The sequence below is a fragment of the Saccopteryx leptura genome, chromosome 1 (assembly GCF_036850995.1).
Source record: "Saccopteryx leptura isolate mSacLep1 chromosome 1, mSacLep1_pri_phased_curated, whole genome shotgun sequence".
Lineage (NCBI taxonomy): Eukaryota > Metazoa > Chordata > Mammalia > Chiroptera > Emballonuridae > Saccopteryx > Saccopteryx leptura.
The window spans coordinates 193,155,082-193,178,843 of record NC_089503.1 but is presented as its reverse complement, the minus strand read 5'-3'; the positions used below and the strand labels follow the sequence as shown (position 1 = coordinate 193,178,843).

Below are 23,762 nucleotides of genomic sequence, written 5' to 3'. Positions count from 1 at the left end.
TGGTGACTTTGTATATTTGTTAGTTAATTATTGGAATAGTAGTCTTTGTGATTGTTTTTAGCTGCTTTCTGATATTATTTATTGTGAATTCTGATATTAAAATAAGTGAAAATCTTGTACTTTATGGCCTATATATTTTTTTTAAAGAAATAACACCAACTACTGATTTTTTTATTAGGTCATAAAGTTCAATAATTTTTACATTTTTTAGAACTTATTTTTTAAATACTCATTTTAGAGGAGAGAGAGAGAAGGCGGGAGAGAGAAGGGGGAGGAACAGGAAGCATCAACTCTGATATGTGTCTTGACCAGGCAAGCCTAGGGTTTTGAACTGGCAACCTCAGAGTTCCAGGTTGACACTTTATCTACTGTGCCACTACAGGTCACACTTGGCCTATATTTTTATTAAGAAGTCTCATTTGCAGGACGACCACACACTGCCCAGGGTTCATAGTATAATGAATAGTTTAACACACAGTTTTAATCCCATATTAAAATTAATATGGATTAGAATCTGAACTGTGTAAGACATTCTCTAACATCTTGTCTATTATTTTCTCTTCTAGGAGAAGATGATGGTGAGTTAAACTCTTGTGTTTTTGTTTCGAGTAGAGGAAATATTTTTGATGGTCAAAATTTGGTTTTTCCTTTAATTCAAAAGACAGTGTTTATCTTATTTTTTCAGAAAATATCTACAAATGAATGATGACATAAATGAGTAGTTTTTAATAATATAAAGCTATCCTGTGTTAAAAAAATATAGCCTGACCTGTGGTGGCGCAGTGGGTAAAAGTGTCGACCTGGAACTCTGAGGTCGCCGGTTCGAAACCCCAGGCTTGCCTGGTCAAGGCACATATGGGAGTTGATGCTTCCTGCTCCTCCCTCTGTTCTTTCTATCTCTTTCCTCTCTCTGTCTCTTTCTCTCTCTGTGTCTCCTCTCTCTAAAAAAATGATTAAATAAAAAAGATGTGAAAAAAAATATATAAAGATGGTTTTTCCCTAAGTCTGTAGTCACATTCCATCCAGCATCTGTTTTCTGGTTGTGATGATCCACTTGAATGTGTTCTGAAGAAATAGAAGTTAGTATAGTTTGACCAGATAATGTGTCTTATGACTGGTTTATTTTCTTACTGACTTTGAAATTTATAACCTCAGTTGTCATTATACTACATAATCTGATGAGTAATAGTAATTTATTAGCAGTGAGTTACTCCAGGTTTCTGAATGACTATTGGTCATAAGATGCCCCCAAATTACCAAAATATTTCAAATGAATAATTATTTTAAATCTATGTTCAAGTGCATCATGATGTGCAGGATAGAAAGGTGTATAAAACGTGATGCCTTTCCCCTAGGAGCTGACAATATATAGCAGGAAGGACAAGCTTTATACCCAATGATAAGGAAGTACTACACATAGTACAGTTGGTGAGATAGCTTTTCAGAAGTAGAGAAATCTTGTCTCACTGCAGTGATCTGGGAAAGCTTAGGCCTATAGAATTGACCGTATGTGCTTATTTGGAGGAGTTGAGAAAGGAAAAATTGTTTGGGGAGACCTGTGAGCAGTAGGAAATTAGAAAAATGAATAGAGGCTAGATTATTGAGGACTTTGGGAGGTAGACTTTCCTGTTAGCATTGGGTGGTTGTGTTTTTTTTTTTTTAATAAAAAAGGGAGATAATGATAAATGATCCTTAGTAAGAGGATGTTGAATGAATGAATCTGTAGGAAGATGTTGGAGTTGTTTTGCAAAGTGTATAGACTCTCAGGGCACAATAATTCCCCACCATCTAATTTATCCCCTAGATAACTAGTCAGATCATCTGTGTGTTGAGTTTTCATATCATGCTTTGCTTTTCTCAGTTATAATAAAGGATAGGTAATTTAGGAAGTGCATTAACTCTTCTGATCTTTATTGTCTGCCATTTTGTTTTTCAGTCAGAACTAGAAATCGTTCTGTTGGTCTAGAAATAGTTCTCCTAGCATTAGGACTCAGATAAGTCGGGCCCTCTGTATTCTAGTTATTGCTTTTCTGAAGAATCATCTTGAAACAAAGGCATTTAAAAATTATCACTTGAAATGTAGTGGTCTTAGAAAACTGAGGGAATATACCTACAGTACCTTTATTGGATTAGGAAAAATAGAATAATATAATTAGATTTTTGTATTAATTATAAATCACTATTTTTTCTGGAATTTTAAAGGAGTGCTATAGTTATCATTAAAAGTAAATTTAAGGTCATTAAACTCTCCTCCCACATTTATGGATGTTTATACCTTTTAGTGAATAAGATTTACATAACATTTTAACTGAAATGTTTTCTCAAAAATTTTACTAGTAAAAAGATTTTATGTAAGAACATTCTCCCAATACTTACTTTTGGACTTTATTTTTTAGAACCATTTGCTTATTTTTCTACTTCACATGAAACATGGCCATTTATAGAAATATTCCTTAATTTGTCAAAAATATTTTATAGACTTAATTTATTCTAATATATAAATGATTATTTAAAATATTTTAACCCAGTTCTGTATATGTGTGTGTGTGTTTTTTTTAAGGAGAATCATTCTACACATGGCTAGAAGGTAAATTGTGTCAGTGTTTTAAATTTATTGGGTTCTTGTTAGAAATGTATTGATTTATTTAATATATTTTAGTAAGTTTTAGAATTCATTTCCTAGGCACTAATTTTAACAGTATTTGAAAGAAAATAACATGTTTCAAGTTATTACATTTGGGGATACAATTATTTGAAAACTTGGAGGCCAGACCAGCACTGTGGAAATGCACAGGGCAGCTCTGTTGTCTGGCTCCTGGGCCCTTCTGTCTGTGGCACTCTGCCAGACCTTGGTTCTGATAACTGCCATTTAATGTAGAGACATTCTTTTTGGAAGAAAGTACTTTTTATATATGCATTTGAGAGGAGGTAATATTGAATTCAAAAGGTTTTAGACATACTTACACATGTTAATATAGTCTAAACTTCTCTAATTAAAGGATAAAGCAGTGTAGATTTCAATTACTAGATACTTTTGCATTCTCATATTTTCTAATATTGAAAATACTAGAAATAACCCTGGCCAGTTGGTTCAGTGGTAGAGCATCGGCCTAGCATATGAAAGTCCTGGGTTCGATTCCTGGCCAGGGCACACAGAAGAAGTATTCATCTGCTTCTCCATCCCTCCCCTTCTCTCTCTCCCTCCTTCCCCTCCCCCTCCTCTCTCTCCCCATCTTCTCTCTCTCCCTCCCTTCTCTCTCTCCCCCCCCTTTTTTTTTCTCTCTCCCCCTCCTCTCTCTCTGTCTCTCTCTCTTCCCCTCCTGCAGCCATCCCTTGAATGGTTCGAGTGAGTTGGCCCTGGGTGCTGAGGACGGCTTCATGGCCTCCCTCGGGTGCTAAAATGGCTCAGTTGCTGAGCAACAGAGCAGGGGCCCCAGACGGGCAGAGCATCGCCCCCTAATGGGCTGCTGGGTGGGTCCCAGTTGGGGCGCATGCAGGAATCTGTCTCTCTGCCTCCTTGCCTCTCACTTACTATTAAAGAAAAAGAAAACAATAGAAATGAATTGTTATTAATGGAAAACTGTAACATTCTAGGATTTTAACTACTGGATATATGATGCTTTTAAAAAATTTACCAAATTTTCATTAATTTATGAAACCAAAAGTTAAAATGTATCAGTGAAAAATAAGCAAGTTGAATGATAAAGGAAAATTTATGTTTCGTAGCCATAACCTGATAGGAACTCTACAGAGTTTAAGTAGTTAATTTTATTTTATCTTTGTCTTTAATGAACTATGTACATATATTGGCCATTGTTAAGGTGACTGTTATTAATGTGCAAATGCTGCTAGGAAATATGTCGATAAATGGCCTATGTGGAAGAAGATGCTAAGCTCTGATTTATTACTTTTATTCTAAAGATACAAATTGAGAAAAATAATATTTAGGTTGTAAGAGGTGGTCAGAGATTCTGAGTATTGGTAATGGAGGATGAGAAAGAGGCATTGATGGGCAGTACTGGACTTGGGGGTATACTGTGTCAACCACACTTTTGAGACCTGACTGCTGGGACTCCTGGAGTGCTGGTAGTTGACACATGGCTGTGGAGAGCACTCTTGTTCATAGCCAGCGGACTCTCGTTTCTGAGGTTCAGTTTCCTCTCCTGGGGCATGAAAGTGGCTATAGCCATCCGATTGGTCACGCCTGTAAAACCTCCTTTGAGAACCACTTAGCTGGGGTCCCCAAACTACGGCCCGTGGGCCGCATGCGGGCCTCTGAGGCCATTTATCTGGCACCCGCCGCACTTCCGGAAGGGGCACCTCTTTCATTAGTGGTCAGTGAGAGGAGCATAGTTCCCATTGAAATACTGGTCAGTTTGTTGATTTGAATTTACTTGTTCTTTATTTTAAATATTGTATTTGTTCCCGTTTTGTTTTTTTACTTTAAAATAAGATATGTGCAGTGTGCATAGGGATTTATTCATAGTTTTTTTTTTTATAGTCCGGCCCTCCAACGGTCTGAGGGACAGTGAACTAGCCCCCTGTGTAAAGTTTGGGGACCCCTGCACTAAGCCATGTTCACATGGCCAAATAACACATAAATCCTACCTTTTTGTGAAAGGAAAAAATCATATTAGTATCCTGTAATCAATCCAGGTGCTGAAAATGAATTTGAATGAAATTAAATCCAAAAAGAGAGGAGGACCACTTTGGAAATGGGGTGGTGAATTTGCTCTTTATTGTTAGTTATAGCAGTTGGTGGAATTTGCCTTTTTACTTCAGCACCTGGCTCTGATAGCGTCTGCCATCTGCCAATTGCTGGTGGGAGGTGTCTGGAGTTGCCTAAGGGTGTGTCCTGCAGGTGCACCTTTGCTATTACCATTTTGCTTGAAGTTTCTTGACTTTCACATTTATGGAAATACACATCCACTCCTCCCTCCTCACATACCCCTCCCAATCAGTAAGGGTCTCTGTGGGCTTTGCAAATTAGAGTTGCCTCCTAGGTTTTCAGTTTCATTTTTGGACCTCTGCATCTTCATAAGCTTTGCTTTGCATGTCTCACTTCTTTAGTCTTTAGACATTTTCCTGGCTGTAGTCAGCACTGCTTACCCAGAGGATAGGGAGCAAAAGAAAGTGAATGAACTTCAAGCTTGATCATTGTGTTACCTGATAACAGACTCGATTAGAAGTGTTACTAGAGGGGAGGTTAGAGCCTAATGTCATATCAAATTAATTCAGATAATATTGCTCGTTACCATAAACACCCCAAATTGATCATATATTTTTAGGAGGAAGCTAAAAATAGAATTTAATTTTTACCTTTTAGTCACCATCATGACAATGGGAATATTCTAGCAAAAATTCTAAATTAGGGAATGAGACCTCAAAAGAATTATTTTTTTCCTAATATATAGAAGCTACTTCCTTCAAAGCAGTGTATGGTAGAACATAGAGTAAATTGAAGATCTGAAAGATCTTGAAAAGGTGCAAAGTTAGCCACACACATAACTCTGACATTTTAAAAATCCTTCTGCACATAAATGAGGTAGGTTACTGCTCAGTTTCCAATGCTGAAGCCGATTTTCCTGTGGGGAGCATGCACAGATGAATACCTGCTGATGGTAAGGAAGGGAGGACAGAGCCCACTGCTACAATATATCCACTCAGTTCTTAAAACTTACATTTTTGTGTTTTTATTTATTTTTAAGTTTTTCTATAAAGACTTTTCTCTAAAAATTTATTACATATAAAATTTACCATCTTAACCTTTTTTTTTTTTTTTTTTTTTACAGAGACAGAGAGAGAGAGCCAGAGAGAGGGATAGACAGACAGGAATGGAGAGATGAGAAGCATCAATCATTAGTTTTTCATTGCGCATTGCGACACCTTAGTTGTTCATTGATTGCTTTCTAATATGTGCCTTGACCGTGGGCCTTCAGCAGACTGAGTAACCCCTTGCTTGAGCCAGCGACCTTGGGTCCAAGCTGGTGAGCTTTTGCTTAAACCAGATGAGCCCGCGCTCAAGCTGGCGACGTCGGAGTCTCGAACCTGGGTCCTCCGCATCCCAGTCCGACGTTCTATCCACTGCGCCACCACCTGGTCAGGCGTAACCATTTTTAAATGTACTATTTAGTAGCATTAAGTACATTCACAATGCATATTACTCTTATAATAGGAGAAAATCTTCTAAAATGGAAGCAAAGGTAGGATAGGATCATGGAATTCTCTTGACCTCTGTTGTTGTTTTTTTGTTTGTTTGTTTTGTATTTTTCCTGAAGTTGGAAACGGGGAGGCAGTCAGACAGACTCCCGCATGCGCCTGACCGGGATCCACCCAGCATGCCCACCAGGGGGCGATGCTCTGCCCATCTGGGCCGTCACTCTGTTGCATCCAGAGCCACTCTAGCACCTGAGGCAGAGGCCATAGAGCCATCCTCAGCATCCGGGCCATCCCTGCTCCAGTGGAGCCTTGGCTGCGGGAGGGGAAGAGAGAGACAGAGAGGAAGGAGAGGGGGAGGGGTGGAGAAGCAGATGGGCGCCTCTCCTGTGTGCCCTGGCCGGGAATTGAACCCAGGACTCCTGCACGCCAGGCCGACACTCTACCACTGAGCCAACCGGCCAGGGCCTTGACCTCTGTTTTGAGCAGAAACCTATATGAAATAATTTCCCATCATATTCCTGAACTCTGTCTGATAGGATTTTACTTACATGGTAAACTATTTTTCAAGTTTTGGCTCCTTACAAGTAGAACATACAGTTGAGTAGAATTGAAGGTTTCTAGGACAAAGGAATAATAAGACACACTGAAGGACCGGGAAGACGGAGAGAAACCGAATTTAGCTTCTTCTTCCTCCATTACCAAGAAGGTTCAAAAAAAGAACATTTATAGAGAACAGAGAAGGAGAATCAGCTATTGTTAAGCCAGAGCAGGACCGGTTAATTACACTTGCTTTATAACCTGCCCTACCTAACCCATGAAAAATCTGTGCTATTGCCTTCTGGGTAACGAGCACCTGCCAAAAGCATCTATAGCATTTGAACTTCCCAATATTTTCTGTCTTATTCTGCAGTTATCAATCAGTTTACTCTTTTTGGAAGTCAGAATCTTACTAGTGAGAGAATCTTGATCTAATTATTTCATATTATTCCTTGATTTATTCTTAATGTCCTTGAATCTTAACTTTAAAATTTAGTCTGTGTACTGAACCTTCAGTAATTTTGTTACCTAAATGAATGTGGTATCTTTTTCGTTATTTTTCTGACTAGGTTTATGTCTGGAGAAAAGAGTCTTCTATAAGCTTATATCGGGACTTCATGCTAGTATCAATTTACATCTGTGTGCAAATTATCTTTTGGAAGGTAATCATATTTTTACATAGAAAGTTTGCCTTCTATTAGTGTGAAAATTGTATTCTCTATAGAGAAAAAATACTATCTATTAAAAGTATATCATGTATTTCTCTTTCTCTTTAGAAACCTGGGGTAAACCTAGCTGGGGACCCAATTTAAAAGAATTCAAACGCCGCTTTGACCCTGTAGAAACCAAGGGAGAAGGTCCAAGAAGGTTAAAGAATCTGTATTTTTTATACTTAATTGAGCTGAGAGCCTTATCAAAGGTGGCCCCATATTTTGAGCGCTCAATTGTTGATCTTTACACTGGAAATGTGGAAGATGATGCTGACACAAAAACCCTCCTACTGAACATCTTCCAGGACACAAAGTAAGAATCTAATCAGTGCTCTGATGCTTTCTTCTGTGTCTGAATGAGCTAGTCCTCAAAGTACAACAAAAACTGGCTTGTGACAGTTAATTAGAAAAAGGGAGAGTCAGAGCCTGACTGGTAGTAGTAGTGCACTGGAAAGAGCATTGACCTGGAATGCTGAAGATCCAGGTTCAAAACCCTGAGGTTGCTGGCTTGAGTGCAGACTTGTCAGCCTGAGTGTGGTATCATCGACATGACCCCAAGGTTGCTGGCTTGAGCAAGGGGTCACTGGCTCTGCTGGAGCTCCCCAGTCAAGGCACATATGAGAAAGCAATCAGTGAACAACTAAGGTGCTGCAACTACGAGTTGATGGTTCTCATCTCTCTCCCCTCCTGTCTGTCTCTCTTCTTTCTCTTCTTTCTATCTCACTTTCTCACAAAAAAAGAGAGGGGAGGGGGAAAGTTAGAACTGAGAATGGAGTGGTCAATAGACCAACAGTATTTATAATTTTTTCTAAAACTGTTCACTGAAAATCATCTATTAACGCATCATTGCACTTTCACTCTTGGTAATAGGCTGTATGTTTAAATATAACTTTACATTTTATGAAGCATCAAAATTTAATGCTACTTTAATGTTCCTTCTACTAATTTTATAGCCTTCCAGTTGCTATTTAAGTTCAGATGATATCATATGTTAACATATCAATAGGTACCGAAGGAAACATTAGTCTTACTTTCTAGAATTAACCTTTAAAAAAATTGTTGGGTCTAAAACTTGATTTTATTGGTTGTTAAATGAGCATAGAGGAATGCTAGATTAGTAAGTGCTTAAAGTAATGATGCATTGAATTTTAAAAGATGCTTTAAAATATTAAGAATGATGTACATTTTTCACTAGTTTTTTTTTTTTTTTTTTTTTTTTTAGCAAGAGAGACAGACAGGAAGGGAGAAAGATGAGAAGCATCAACTCATAGTTGCGGCACTTTAGTTGTTCATTGATTGCTTTCTCATACATGCCTTGACCAGGGGGCTCCAACTGAGCCTGTGACCCCTTGCTCAAGCCAGCAACCTTTGGGCTCAAGCCAGCACCTTTGGGCTCAAGCCAGCGACCTTGGGCTTCAAGCCAGCAACCTTTTGGCTCAAGCCAGTGACCATGGGGTCATGTCTATGATCCCACGCTCAGGTTAGCGATCCTATGCTCAAGCTGGTGAGCCTGCGATCAAGCCAGATAAGCCCATGCTCAAGCCGGCAACTTCGGGGTTTTGAACCTGGGTCCTCAATGTCCCGGGTCAATGCTCTATCCACTGTGCCACTGCCTGGTCAGGCAGTTAATTTTTAAAATTATTTTTCATAACTTTTTTTAAAACATTATACCAGCTTATACATTACAAAGCTGTCTTTACCTTGCTTTGGTATTTTATTGAATAGTTTATTTGTGAACTATTTGCCACTTTCCTATGTTACTAAACTTACATTTGAGTAAATTATGAATTTTATTTTTTTATTTTTTTTTGTATTTTTCTGAAGTTGGAAACAGGGAGGCAGTCAGACAGACTCCCGCATGCGCCTGACTGGGATCCACCCGGCATGCCCACCAGGGGGTGATGCTCTGCCCATCTAGGGCATTGCTCTGTTGCAACCAGAGCCATTCTAGTGCCTGAGGCAGAGGCCATAGAGCCATCCTCAGCGCCCGGGCCAACTTTGCTCCAATGGAGCAGTGGCTGCAGGAGGGGAAGAGAGAGAGAGGAAGGAGAGGGGGGGGAGAGGTGGAGAAGCAGATGGGCGCTTCTCCTGTGTGCCCTGGCTGGGAATTGAACCCGGTACTCCTGCACGCCAGGCCGACGCTCTACCACTGAGCCAACTGGCCAGGGCCGTAAATTATGAATTTTAAATATTTGTTGGGATAAAAAATTCTGCCAGAGCTCTAATACATGTACTTGAATTTTTTGTCTGTAACTTACAGTATTGTCACTTCCCCAGGTCCTTCCCCATGCACTTTGATGAGAAGTCCATGTTCACAGGTGACAAAAAGGGGGCCAAATCGTTAAAGGTAAAAAGTTCTTGATTGGGGGAAGGGTGGGGAGCAGTTTACTGGTTGTGCTTTAATTCTGTTCACCTGAACTCTTCTTCCCCAGTTAGGGTAGCTGGTCTGATTGGATGCACTTCACATGATACAGTGAGCCCTTCTCCACTTCCTTCTCAGTTTCTGTCTCCATTCTCGTGTGACCAACTGCTTAGTGAGGCCTCAGCCATTGCTGTGACCGAGTGTGGCACCTTTGTATACATGTCTTGAAGGGGTATTATTCTGAGAGTTTTCTTACTTTAAATTCACACCGTGTATTGTTATATTGGTGCATCTTTCAAAAAATTATGAACTGTAATCCACTTTGTGAAGGCAATTGATAGTGTGTATATTTTTCTAAGGTTTATTTTATGGAATGTTAGTTTGTGGAACTCATGCGTTTTTGTCTTTATAGACTAACATAAAAGGCAAAAATGACCTGTTAAGCTGTAATATCAGGAGAATATATTTCAGGAACATTATGAAACTTCATGTGAGAAGGTCTTTGTTTTCCTTTATTGTACTCTTAAAATGTTATAAAAGTAAAATATTTGAAGTTGGCTGGCAAATAGTCTTCCAGTACAACTAACTCCACAGTCTTGTGCTTGTGATTCCAAAATCCAGAAGCTCTAAAAACTGGAACATGTGTCTTATGTTTGGTGCAAATAATCTTTTTTTTTTTCAAATTCTGCTTTGTATAAATATTCTTACATGTTTGTATAAATATTTTCACAGAAACAATGTATTTGATTACAGGGTGTTGCCACACACTCTGGGGTGTTTCATAATAAGTAGTATATGTACCATGTTTCTAAATCTGAAAAATTCTGAATTCGAAACATTTTGGGCCCCAGGATATTTTAAATGTGGACATACTACATTAACTAATAAGTTAGCATTGAGTGGCTCTCCATTGGTAAGAGTTTCTGGGTACTCTGAAATGAAATAATTTAGCCACAATTGTACTTAATTTTGGAAAGTTCTTTTGTTGTATGGTTGTTTTAGAGGTATGTTGCTATTATGGTATTTAATGTGAGCTCATTTTTGTAGTGCTTCCTGTTTTTATACAAACATACTTTTGATCTTTCGAACACCCCATGTATCGATAAGACAACCACAATTATGGATCTTTCTGGAGATGGAGGAAGGTGAGGCTGCCCGAGGACTAAAGCACAGCTAGCTTGCTGCAACAGGATGTTGGAGATTTTGTATGCTCTTTTTCAAAGGCATATAAAGGAGAACTTAGGTCCACTTTTCCATCTGCTCCAAAGAACATGAATTGCATGAGAATGGAGAGCAAAGGAGTTTTGTGTTCTATGTATGTCATCTTTCCTTTGGCCGAGGTACTGTTTCCTCAGGGCTCATAGTAGCCAAGATTCTCAGGCTATGTATCTCCAGCATCATGCAATGAAATGTTTGGGATAGTGATTCTTATTTCCAAGTTTGCTGTGTGGAAAAGATAAGGACACTTTCTCTTAACCAGTGTTATCCTCAGGTATCATGAGACTGACCGTAGTCATAGAAACATGCTCAGGTGCTCACACGTGGGAGTCTCCCTGGGTGGGAACCAATTACAGCAAAACCCCAGGTCCTTCCCTGAGGAAGTGCCCTCGTGGATGTGGGACTGTGGGGCCGTCCCCACCCCTGCCATTCAGCCTGTGATCACCCATGCTGGTGGAGCACTGGTTACAAACTGTGGTACTAAGGAAGGAGGTAGAGATTAGCATTGTTCTAGGATGAGCTTTCTGATTTAGACTCAAAAACAATACTTCAAAAATAAATGAAATATAATGTAGCTATATCCACCACTGGTTGTATGCACACATTAAATGGAGGCGGCTGTGAAGTTCTTGAAAGTAAAACCTGTGCGTGTTTCCTTTCATGTCCCCACAGTGCACATACTGATTGCTGTGTTGCATCGAGTTATCCCTCAATGAAGTTTGTTGAATATGTGGAATGAATTTTATAAATTCCCATCAATGTTTTATGCCATACAGTTTCAAATAATTTTCTTCTTCGCTGTTGAAAAACGGCTCATTCACTGATAAACTTCAAAACTTTTCCTTATAATTCGGACAAATGCAGTTTCATTTTAAATGTCTAATTAGAATACAAATATTTTCTGCATGTTAGGAGGAATTCCGGTTACATTTCAAGAATATCTCCCGTATAATGGACTGTGTTGGATGTGACAAATGCAGATTATGGGGGAAATTACAGGTTTGTGTGTTGGCTTCTGTTTGAAACTACTGCTAACCTTAAAGTTTTTCACTGAGGAGTTCAAACTTTTATTAAAATGCCCTTATAGTTTATTGAATTAAGAGATTCAAAATGTGGTTTTTCTGTATTATTGGTTATTATTATTATTGGAAAAAGTTACAATTAAACTCTGTGGGTCATATGTGTATGTGTAAGGATGTCTTTTCTGTTCTGCATTAATTTTGATTTTAGTGTGTTTGTTTCTGTTGATACAATCTCAGATTCATTTCTGAAGTTGTGGTTATAGAGACTATTAATATTTTATATATCTATGTGAAAAGTAAAATATAATCATATAAGAAGACTTAATGAAATTTTGGTCATTTAATTTGTTTCAATGATCAAAAGACACAAACTAGGAAAGTTCTGCCAACCAGGTCTGTTCCCTGTATATACTGTGTAGAAAAGATTGATGTTTTATATGTTATTTTCTCTTACAAAGATGACAAGTCAGAAAATCAAGAGACAGAATTATTTTAATGGAGGCTACACAGAAATTAGTTTTTTTCCTCTAGTGCTAATAATTAAGAAATTATTAAGTATAGTTATCACTAGTAATTTTTAAGTTGTGAGTTGCTAGGGGCTTTAAAAATGCTTTTAAGACTACACCTTTAATATTGTAATCCTATTGTGATATTTTTCTAGGTTAAAAATGGCATTTTAGTAATTTGGAATAGTATGATATGTATTACACTATTCAGCTTAGGTGAATTTATCATGTGCATAATCTGTGAGGAAGTAGAAACTGTATTTTGCATAGTTTAATAAAATAATGAAGTTCAGAGTATATGCATATCCTGACTCTCATCACAGTGACTGAGTGTTCCTGTAAACCTCTATAGTAGATATGCCGTAAATTAGGTTGTAAGTCTGTCACTGTTGTCTTCAGACTCAGGGTTTAGGAACTGCCTTGAAGATACTGTTCTCAGAGAAAGAGATCCAGAAGCTGCCGGAGCACAGCCCATCGAAGGGCTTCCAGCTCACCCGACAGGAGATAGTTGCCCTTCTGAATGCGTTTGGGAGGTAAGAACTGACCTGTGTCTCTGCTCTTTCAGCTGGCTTGCAGAGGTCAGCCTGCCAGGGTGCTTGTTCTGCGGACAAAGAGAAAAGTTTTATCATGTTATCCTACTTGTACTCATAAGCCTGTGTCTGCACAGCTCACAGCATTTTTGGGTTTGCCAGTGTTTCTGTTTGCCTTCTCGAGTGCATGGGGAAGATTTTGTCCCCTAATGTTACCCTTGCTAGCTGACCATCACTTGCTCAAGAACATCAGCGGGGACCAGAGCTTGGGTCAGAGGTGATGGAGTAGAGATGAAACCTTTTGATGGCTCTTATTTCTTAAACCGAGGAGGCCTTTGTCTTTGATCATTCTTATTCCACTTTTTCTGTGTACAGATAATGTAGTTTTCTTTTTGTTTATACCACAAATAGTTTCAAAAATAATTTTAAATTGCCTACAGAGACATATGCAATACCAAACACCTGAGGTATGCAGAACAGAACAGAGTCAGAGAGAGTAATACTAAAAGCTGCCCTGGAAAAAATGCAGGGGAGTCAAGTCAAGGAAGAAGTTTTAAAAAAACGGGGAACCAAGTGATACAGAGATTATTTCTTATGTTTCCTTAACATGCACTTTTTTAAGTTAAAAAGAAGCAGTTAAATTAAAAATAATTAGTTGCCCCTTCCCCATCCTAATAGCAGAGATTTCACCTCTTGCCTCCCTATATTTGAAGATGTCCTTGTAAGCAGAGGTTTCAAACAAGACAGGCATAGACTGTCCATTGGTAATTGGCATTTCATGAAAAATTCAGTCCGCCTACTTATGAGATCTGCAGTAAGATAAAACAGGAGAAACGGAATTGAATTTAAATTATTTAAAATGTAATTTAATTGAAAAAGATTTTAAACAATTTAAACATTTTAAATACAAATAAAACTAAGTTGAGAAAGAAGCAGATGTTAATTTCCTCATAATTTTTCTGAGACTTGCAAAGAATATCAACTGCCACCTTCAGGCTGAAGTTTTACACGAGAGCATGGCATTACCTCTGTTGTGCTCTAGAGGGCGCTGGACTCAGCCAGGCTGCTATTGTCCTGGAGCCTGTGTGAGCTCAGGCTAATGGCTTCCGTCTTCCAGATGTCTGCCTGTTCTGCAAAATGAGGCGGACACAAATCTTTCTCACGGAGTACAAATGAAGATGAAAGATTATTTATGACAGCACCACTTAAAACCACAAGATGCTGCCCGAGTCCTCTGGCAGTGCGGGTGCTGGTGAGGGTGGCTCATAAACATCACTGGGTGGTTAGTGCTCTTATTTTTTTTCTGACTAGATGAAATATGAGAAACCTGTCTTCTCTTGGGGTGGTGACAGTGAGGGTGGGATGTTCACACAAAAAGATACAGCTTAATTTAACCCCCTTTTCCTTCCCAGGGGAAGAACAAATAGTGGTTAGCCATTCTCCTTTATGTTGAGTTTTACTGTTTCTTGTAGACTCTATGCATTCCTTACTTCTCCATCAATGAATGTTATAGTTTTTCTTAATAATTAATGGAATCTTGTTAACTTCATTATATGTTCCACCTAATTATCATACCATTTAAATAGTAAATGACTTTTGCTGTAATTTGACAAAATTATGAACTTTGGGGAGTTTGTACATTAGTCTTCCTTAAGGGAATTGGTAGTTTTCTCTGATACCTGTTTGATACAGTTCACACCTGTCTGCTCCCTCAGGTAGGGCCCCAACACAGCGCTGCTTTGTCTTGTGATGCTAGTGGGAGAACAGTGAGCATTGTCTGTGGTTCTGGCCACCGAATCCTGGAGAATGTTGTAGTTTCTTTATCTTGACTACTCTGCAGGTGTCTTTCCTGTACTAACAGCTGTTTTTGATAGTTTCATCATTTATATCAAATGGTTTATTCTCCAGGGAACAGTTAGAGCTGGCATTAATATACCTGTTGGGTATTACAGTACGTATACTTTAGTGTCTCTGAATGGGGAAAATCATGGCAGGCAGATGCAGGCTTGCTCTGAGGCTTTCTGTGTCTAAGAATAGAGAATGTAAGAATGGCTCAGGGTGATAAACTGGGAGGTCTGGGTGCTTCTCCACAGAGACTGTACTATGCTAGCAGTTGGTGCTCCTGGGGAAGGGTCACACCTGCAGTTAATTTGTCGATGACTTTGGGGTTCTCTGACCTTCTCTGTGCCTAAGTCAGATTTGGAGCATGGCTTTTGCATTCTGAGTACATCTGCTATTTACTGAGCTCTTTTCTTTAGTTATGCTTTGTCCTCTTTATCGCCTTTCATGTATATTTTGGTAGGTTTTTGTTTTACCAGCTTCTTTTTATGAGGTATAAGATGTGATCTTATGCATTTATTTTAATAATCATATTTTTTCCTAATAATTAAAACTGTTTCAGCCCTTCAATGTTATGATGAGTGAGAATTCATTTTCTACTAATCCCACATCTTGTCAGGGTATAAAGAAAATGGTTTTGTGGCCATAGAGAGCCTAGATTGTTTGAGCAGCCATATGCTCTTGGATCCGATGAGCTGGTTGGAACACGCCCGCTAGCTGGGTGCCCCTGGGAAAATGACACGATCTATTTGAGCCTCAGCTTTCCTAAAATGTAAAATCAGGGTTAATTTTATATACCTCATAGGTTTTTTACAATTAATGAGATTATGTATATGACATGTCAGAACATTGGCACATCCTAAGCTCTCAGTATAAGAAAAGTTATCATTTATTAAGAAAGTAGGGGCAAAGAAACTTGGAGCTGAATATTGCACCTCTATTATCCTAAGTTATAGAAAGAAAACATTAGATTTTCATTGTAGTGACCCTGAATGGTACATGATAATTGAACTTATAGAATTATCTTGTGATTACCCTTGCAGGTTTACTGCTGGACCCAGGTCCAAGAGCGTTTTATTCATTCAGTATTTACTGAACACCATAAACGGGGTTCAGCAGTAACAATATAAACAGAATTTTTACCCTTAAAGATTGTGGAGCTAACAGTATAAAATAATTGTGTTTGGAGAGCAACAAGAAAGCAGCGGACATTTGGAAAGAAATGTGCAAAATGAATTTATAGACTAAATATGAATGTTTTGAAGTTCTTTGTTGTTATGAATTACTCATATCACTGTTTCCATCATTAATTTATTGATAGTAAGAAGTAACTGGCTTCCTTTTCCCCTTTAAACCAAGACTAAAGAACCATAGCTCTGTTTTATTAATCTTTAATAAGTAATTACAGCATACTTATTTTTAAATGGAAGCTTCAATTTTCAGTGCAGAATACATTCTCTTATTTTGAATTTTGCTTTCAAATTATGACCCATATATAGTGTCAGTCATTTGAAGTGTGTGCACATCATGTTAGCCATACTAATATACTTTTTTTTTCTCCTACAGGCTTTCTACAAGTATAAGAGAATTACAGAATTTTAAAGTCTTATTACAACACAGTAGGTAATAAAGGCTTTTATATGTCTAATTAGAGACATAAAGTGACTGTAAGAACTTTTACTCTTGGACATTCAGCAACAGGAAACTAATCTTCAAAGATTTCAAGAATTCTGAACTCTTAAGGAAAAAATTCAAATGTTCACTTGAATATTTATAATTCTTAATAGACTTTCAATTAGAGGTATTTATAAATGAAGTATATACTTTTAAAACATGTAAGTTATGCTAATTCTGTGTTTAATTTCATATGTTTCCATCTGTTGAATATTCTGCTATTCTACTTGTTTAAAATTGGTTTTGTTGTTATTCTGTTACCCTTTATTTCCAGTTGTCAAAATTTATGGCTATGTCTCTATCCAATGACACTGTTAACAGTCTGTTATGGAAAAGGAAAGCTAGGGAACACGTGTTGTGTAGGGCTGGTCTCAGAGGGGAGATGGGCTTAGCCTTGCCTTGCTCTGTCACCTCTAGGATAGGTAAGTGTTCGTGTGATGAGAGGCCCTGTCTGTGTCTAGTTTCAGAAATTACTTATGAATCCTTAGGACTTCAACTTCATTTTCATTGGTTTTTATTTCAGTATGTAGTTGCTGTTAGTTTTGTTGTGGTCTAAGGCCCTCTTTCGGTAAATGTGAGTACTGTCCCTGTGCCACGGAGCCTGATTTCCTGTGTGGAGAGGGCTGGTACAGGGGGGTGTTTTCCTTAGAATCTGATCAGTTTCTTTTGATTTTGTCTGTCTTTGTTTCTACTCCATTTTAGAAATTTTCATTTATTCTAAAAAAAAAACCCCGAAATAATGCATAAATATTGATAAAATTTGAATGGGATTTTATGGATTTCTAAGGCCAATTTAAAGCAGTCTATGCACAAAATTTACTATTTTAAAATAAGCATTTTTAAAGGATTTTATTTTAGAACACAATCTATGCAATCCTCTCAGTCTGATTCTTTGGTAGGAGGTTTAAACAGGTAGCTGTTGTTCAAGCTTCTTAAGCTTCTCTCCCCAAGTTTTCTCTGTAGTTTGTTGTATGTAAATGGTATTTGGGGTGGTTTGTACCAACAGATGACTCATTCTTCCCAGTCATCTTCTAAACCTAGGATTTAAATATTCTTCATACTTAAAATACTGATTCTTGAGAAAGCTGTTAGTAGACATAGTATGGTTAATTTGGAAGGTTGCATATATATGGCAGTAATGTGGGTACAAAATAGAGTTCTTCCTTAGACCTCGCAGTCCTTCATGAAGTAAACAAGTGCTCTTACTCCCATCTCCCTCCTGCCAAAGTCTGAAGTGTGCTCATTGTTTTAGTGGCATATTTTAAATTGTATTTAGTAGGCTCACCCCTTTTTTAAGAATATTTAATCACCCTTGGAGGGAGGGATGTGGTTGGAGGGAGGAAGGTCTTACCAGCTAACTATTTTCTTACACAGTTTCTAGCCTTTATAAAGCTGGGTATTTGTTGATAGTGGTGGTTTTGTTAGCTTGAATCAAACAGGTTGGCTTGATTGGCCCCTCCTCCATATTTTTTTCATTTTTAAGGTGGGAGAGGGGGATCTTAGGGTAAACTCGTTAAAAAGTGAATAATATCGCTGGTTAATTAGTAAAAATTATTCTTAGTGTTCATTCAGAGTTTAAGAAAATATGAAAGTTTTGTACTTTGTCTATTTTTACTGTAAGTTTAAAAATCTTTTTTGGTAGTGTTACCTCACAGTTCCCTTAGTTAAAGATAAAGCCTATTATTTAAACTCTCTACTTACTGCTTTTTTTTCTTGATTTGTTTCAAGCTTAGGAAAAAAATTGTATACTAGAATGAGTTCCAGGAAATTCAAAAGTCTAGTTAGGGCAAAAAAGTTCTTTTCAAAGTTTAAAAAATTTTTTTCACTACCTATAAACAAATGGAGTCTATTTAAGCTAAAATTTGTCTGATTAACTTTATTTTACCATAATTAGACTGTGGGGGGCAGCCTACATTTTTGTGTCTGTATGTATTTCTTAAATGATTGCGTAAATTGTAAGAAGCTTTTTTGTTTTGTGAGTCTGGTGATGTTTTATGGCTCATGTGATATAAGCTGTTTTTCCAATTCACATACCTTTGTTGTGAAGTGATTACCAGATTGACTGCTTTGTGGAAATATGTAGCTGGAAATACCTCTTGGCATTGTCTTTCTCTCATCACCTAATTTGAAAATGCAGCACTTGATAATACAATGACAGAAATGATTGTACCAATCAACAAAGTCACGAAAACAAAGAAAAGGCCAAGATCCCTTCCTTCAATGGCATGAGTTTATTTTTTCTTAAGTGGCATTATGTAAGTTAGAAAACTATATATTAAAATTGGTAAAATTTAATGGTTCTCCTGTGTTGATTCTTAAGCTAGAGGAGAATCAGAAAGGATGGTAATAATTTTCAGTTTTGAAATTTGATAAGTCAAACGTTTTGAAGTTTTAACTTTGTCCATTGCTCAATACTTGTAATCCTTGTATGAATACCAAACACTGTGCCATGTTTCCCCACCTCGCTAGGTGCCATTGTGCCTTAAGGAAGGACACTGTTTCTATCTTCAGCAGTACCACCTTCAGCCGGGAACCTGGGAACTGTTCCCAGTAAACCTCACAGCAGTCTGCAGACTGAAGTACCTGTAGACACCACAGCTATCACCAAACAGACTGGGGGCACGATGCCATGGACTTGACCTGGTGAAACAACACCAACACACACAGCTTTATGTGTGCTCTAAGTAACATCTATGGGTACACACTCTATAGGTGCAAATATGCTGTTGTACCCACCAAATATTAGAAAGTGTGAATTAAAGTAAATGTTTCTGTGATCTTTTTTTTTCGTTTTCCCCCCTGTAAATGTTTCCCTTTTTTTAAATTTTTTTATTTTTCTGAAGCTGGAAACGGGGAGAGACAGACTCCTGCATGCGCCCGACCGGGATCCACCCGGCACGCCCACCAGGGGGCGACGCACTGCCCACCAGGGGGCGATGCTCTGCCCCTCCGGGGCGTCGCTTTGTTGCGACCAGAGCCACTCTAGCGCCTGGGGCAGAGGCCAAGGAGCCATCCCCAGCACCCGGGCCATCTTTGCTCCAATGGAGCCTCGGCTGCGGGAGGAGAAGAGAGAGACAGAGAGGAAGGAGAGGGGGAGGGGTGGAGAAGCAGATGGGAGCTTCTCCTATGTGCCCTGGCCGGGAATCGAACCCGGGACTTCTGCACGCCAGGCTGACGCTCTACCACTGAGCCAACCGGCCAGGGTGTTTCCTTTTTTGAGATGAGGATTTGATTACAATTTGTGGAGCAGGGAGAAAATCTTAAGTAGCCCAAGGGTGTCCCTTCATATTGGGGCAGAGCCACCATTAGCCCCGGGTCAGGGCTCTGCATGGGCAGAGCAGCAGAGGGGGGAGGTAAAGCCACTCTCTGTTTATAAATAAGAAAACTGAGGGTAAGAGAGACTAAGTCACTTGTCTACAGTCACAAATTCTAGGTTGTGGGACTACAGTTTGAAATCAGGAAGTGTAACTCCCGAGCTTCCTCTCAGAATGTGCTGATCTGTGTGATTTTATAATTTGGTTCATTACCATTCCACTAAAAATTGGGGACTTTCAGCATCTTTTGAATTATATATAGTACTTGGTCTGCTTGAAGGCCCGCAGTCAAGGCACATATGAGAAAGCAATCAATGAACAACTAAGGTGTTGCAACAAAAAACTGATGATTGATGCTTCTCATCTCTCTGCGTTCCTGTCTGTCTGTCCCTATCTATCCCTCACTCTGATTTTCTCTCTGTCTCTGTAAAAACAAACAAACAAAAACCAAAAAAATAAAAAGAATTATATATAATCATAAGGCTTTTAAAATATACTTAATTTTTGAAATGGGTAATACATTCACATGGTTCAAAAACCAAACGGTAGAAAAGCTCTACAGTGGAATGTCTTTTTTGTATCCATATTGCATAGTGTCCTCCCCTCCCCTCCTGAAAACCCTATGGTCTTTGCTCCATATGTTTCCTTCCACCCTGTTTTAGGCGTTGTAGTGCCAGTGGCTGAGGCCAGGCAGGTTCGTGTGGGATTTGGGCTCATGGTAGAGGAACTGTAGAGCTGGAAAGCGGTGGGCCGTTCTCATCTAATAGATTCGCACAACAGAGGAAGGGCAAAGAGGCAGGGGAAACCGGCTTCTTATGGCAGCAGGCAAACAAACAGCAGAACGGCTCCTCACTGTGGTGGGTGAGCCATCCACAATCCACCCTGAAGGCAGCACGGGGATCCTTACAGAGGCTGTGCACATGTGGCTCTGCCACATGCTTAGGCACTAACCATGCAGAGTGCAAGTGGGCAGGCCTAACAGCTGCTTTCCCAACAGGCATATACAAACAGAAATGTGAAGTCTTTTCCTCATGTTTACACAAAGATTGGTATCTTATACAGACTGCTTTTTTCCACCTAATTTTTCCCATATCACTAGATAGCTTACCCTTCTTTTTTCTTCTTGAGTAACTGCTTGGTATTCCATTATATGAATGTGCAATCATTTAACCAATCCCATTAACGGAAATTTGGATAGTTCCCAGAACTTGTATTTGTGTCATTTCACACATATGTAATTATGCACTTGTAGAATTTTGGGGTAAAAGATCATATGCATTTGTAAGTTTGAAAGATTTTAGAATATTGCCCCCCATAAGGGGTAAGATATCAATTCACATACCCAGCTGTAATTCAGACAACACCCACTGCCTTACTACAGAGATGCTATTAAAACCTCCAATATTTGCCATGGTGATAAATGCAAAATTACATATCCATGTGTTTTGGTTTGTATCTTTACTACAAGTAAGGTTGACTACCTTTAATTGTTTGAGCCATTTATATTTCCTTTTGTGTTCATATCTTTTGCCAATTATTATACTTATGTTGATCTTTTCATAAATTCCTAGGAGTGCTTTATTTGTCGGGGATATGAATCTGTTCACTGTAATGAGCTGTAAACTCCTTTCAAGGTGTTGTCTTTTGACTTTGCTTATGATGGCTTTGCATTGCAAATTTTTATTTTTATGCACCTATCGTTTTTTTAGTAGTTTCTGGAAGTTTGTGTCATACTTAGAAATGCCTTCTTTATTCTACAGCAATAATATATTTTCTTCTAGAACTTTTTTTTTTTTTTTTTACAGACACAGAAAGTCAGAGGGATAGATAGGGACAGACAGGAATGGAGAGATGAGAAGCATCAATCATCAGTTTTTCATTGCTATACCTTAGTTGTTTATTGATTGCTTTCTCATATGAGTGCCTTGACCGTGAGCCTTCAGCAGAATGAGTAACCCCTTGCTTGAGCCAGCGACCTTGGGTCCAAGCTGGTGAGCTTTGCTCAAACCAGATGAGCCCGCGCTCAAGCTGGCGACCTCAGGGTCTCGAACCTGGGTCCTCTGCATCCCAGTCCGATGCTCTATCCCAGGGGTTGGGAACCTTTTTGGCTGAGAGAGCCATGAATGCCACATACTTTAAAATGTAATTCCATGAGAGCCATACAACGTGACCCGTAGACATTTACGCATTATCCAATAAAAATTTGGTGCTGTCTCGGAGGACAGCTGTGATTGGCTCCAGCCACCCACAGCCATGAACATGAGCGATAGGAAATGAATGGATTGTAATAACATGAGAATGTTTTATATTTTTAACATTTTTTTAATTAAAGATTTGTCTGCGAGCCAGATGCAGCCATCAAAAGAGCCACATCTGGCTTGCGAGCCATAGATTCCCGACCCCTGCTCTTATCCACTGCACCACCACCTGGTCAGGCTCTTCTAGAACTTTTAATCTAAATTTTTATTCCTTTGGTGTGTATCCTGGCCTAAGGTGTAAGTTATGGATAAAACCTGATTTTTCCTAGATGACTACCCAGTTACTCCAGTATGTTTTATTGAACAGTTTGTCTTTTCCTTACTACTGTGCGATGTTGCATTTATCATACCGGAAGTCCCGTGTGGACTTGACTCTGTATCAGTTATCCTTCAGTTTCTCTGGCCTGTTCCTCCTTGCTCCACCACCACACTCTAGTTACTCAGGGCTTCTGCTTTCATATCGGGTTTGTTGCTCCTATCTCATTTTCCTTCCCACCTTTTTAAAAACCATTTTCTTTGGCTGTTCTCATCTATTCCATATGAGCTTAAAAGATCCTTTAATATAATGGATTATGTGAAAACTCTGCCCAACTCAGTGTTTTCTCCGAAGAGTTGCACTTTTAACCACTTAATGTGTCACTATTCTTTTAATTTTGATACTTTACCTGATAAGGACCTATTATTTTTCTGCCTGTTGTCACTGCTTCAGTATGTGCCAGGCCCACACAGGTGAAGGCAGAGGTAGGCCATGTGCCTGTGACAGTTCCATCTCAGCACTGCCACTGTAAGTCTTAGCCCTTGAGACTCATTTGAGAACTATATAGAATCCTAGTTTCTTTTTTTAAAATTCCATTATTAATTCTTTGTGCAAAAGTTGGTATCTGTTAAAGATTCATAAGAAAGCATGGAGGGGCCCTTCAATATTACACTTGTGAAGTCAGCATAGTAGATAAAGGTGCAGGTACACGAATTTCTCACAGACGCTGTCACAGGAAGAGCGGGGTCTGACTGTCCAGTCACTGTGCTAAGAGCTAGGAGTACAGCATGAACAAGTCCAACACGTGTCCCTGCCAGCCTGGGACTCAGGAGTCCAGTGGCCTGACTGGGTTATATCTAGTTTAGAGAGCCGCACCCAGAGATTCGGTCAATTGAGGGGGGAACAGCAGCCACAGAAACCTGTCCGGGGCAGCAGCACTCTCCGTAGGAGTGAGTCTCAGTGTCGGCCTCACACCCCTGCTCAGAGCTGTGTTCTGATACAATTTCACTTTGTGTGGATTTCCTTCATAGGATAGACCCCCAAATGGATAGGTGCTCTCCCTTTGACACGTTTTGAAGTCTGCAAGTCTGAAGCCCAGACCCTGGTCAGTGACTTTGCCGAGGACAGAGCACACACGCGTATTCAGTGGCACAAACAATGGTCCTGGTCAAGCAATTTATCCGAAATGTTCCCTTTTTATACCTCAGTGCTGCCAGGACCACCATGACTTGGGACTGCATAAAGACAGAGGGGCTGTTGTAGGGTAACAAGGCTCATGTGCAAATGGAGGCTCAGGGTCAAGATAGGTCATGGTGTCAGGGACCAGCAGAGAAAAGGATGGGTTATGAGGCTCCGTCACAGAGCTAGCTGAAGAGA

The 23,762-nt window shown here is 39.1% G+C and overlaps 2 protein-coding genes across 3 annotated transcripts in view; one reads left to right on the top strand and one right to left on the bottom strand.

The window, feature by feature from the left end:
• Window positions 1-19,327, top strand: part of ERO1B (endoplasmic reticulum oxidoreductase 1 beta) — a 66,654-nt gene extending 47,327 nt beyond the window's left edge. Inside the window, exons 9-17 of one of the 2 annotated variants that reach the window (XM_066383647.1) lie at window positions 567-578; window positions 2,561-2,587; window positions 7,266-7,358; window positions 7,473-7,719; window positions 9,684-9,753; window positions 11,899-11,985; window positions 12,914-13,047; window positions 16,450-16,506; window positions 19,027-19,327. In XM_066383647.1, the coding sequence (XP_066239744.1) occupies window positions 567-578; window positions 2,561-2,587; window positions 7,266-7,358; window positions 7,473-7,719; window positions 9,684-9,753; window positions 11,899-11,985; window positions 12,914-13,047; window positions 16,450-16,506; window positions 19,027-19,111 (812 nt within the window). In that variant the 3' untranslated portion in view covers window positions 19,112-19,327. The remainder of the gene's footprint in view (window positions 1-566; window positions 579-2,560; window positions 2,588-7,265; window positions 7,359-7,472; window positions 7,720-9,683; window positions 9,754-11,898; window positions 11,986-12,913; window positions 13,048-16,449; window positions 16,507-19,026) is intronic. The other variant, XM_066383644.1, reaches the window with a different exon arrangement.
• The window catches only part of LOC136404295 (conserved oligomeric Golgi complex subunit 2-like), a 65,116-nt gene that overhangs the window by 8,109 nt on the left and 33,245 nt on the right, over window positions 1-23,762 (bottom strand). The window contains exon 7 of the mRNA XM_066383651.1: window positions 13,060-13,115. Coding sequence (XP_066239748.1) covers window positions 13,094-13,115 — 22 coding nt within the window. The 3' untranslated portion in view covers window positions 13,060-13,093. The remainder of the gene's footprint in view (window positions 1-13,059; window positions 13,116-23,762) is intronic.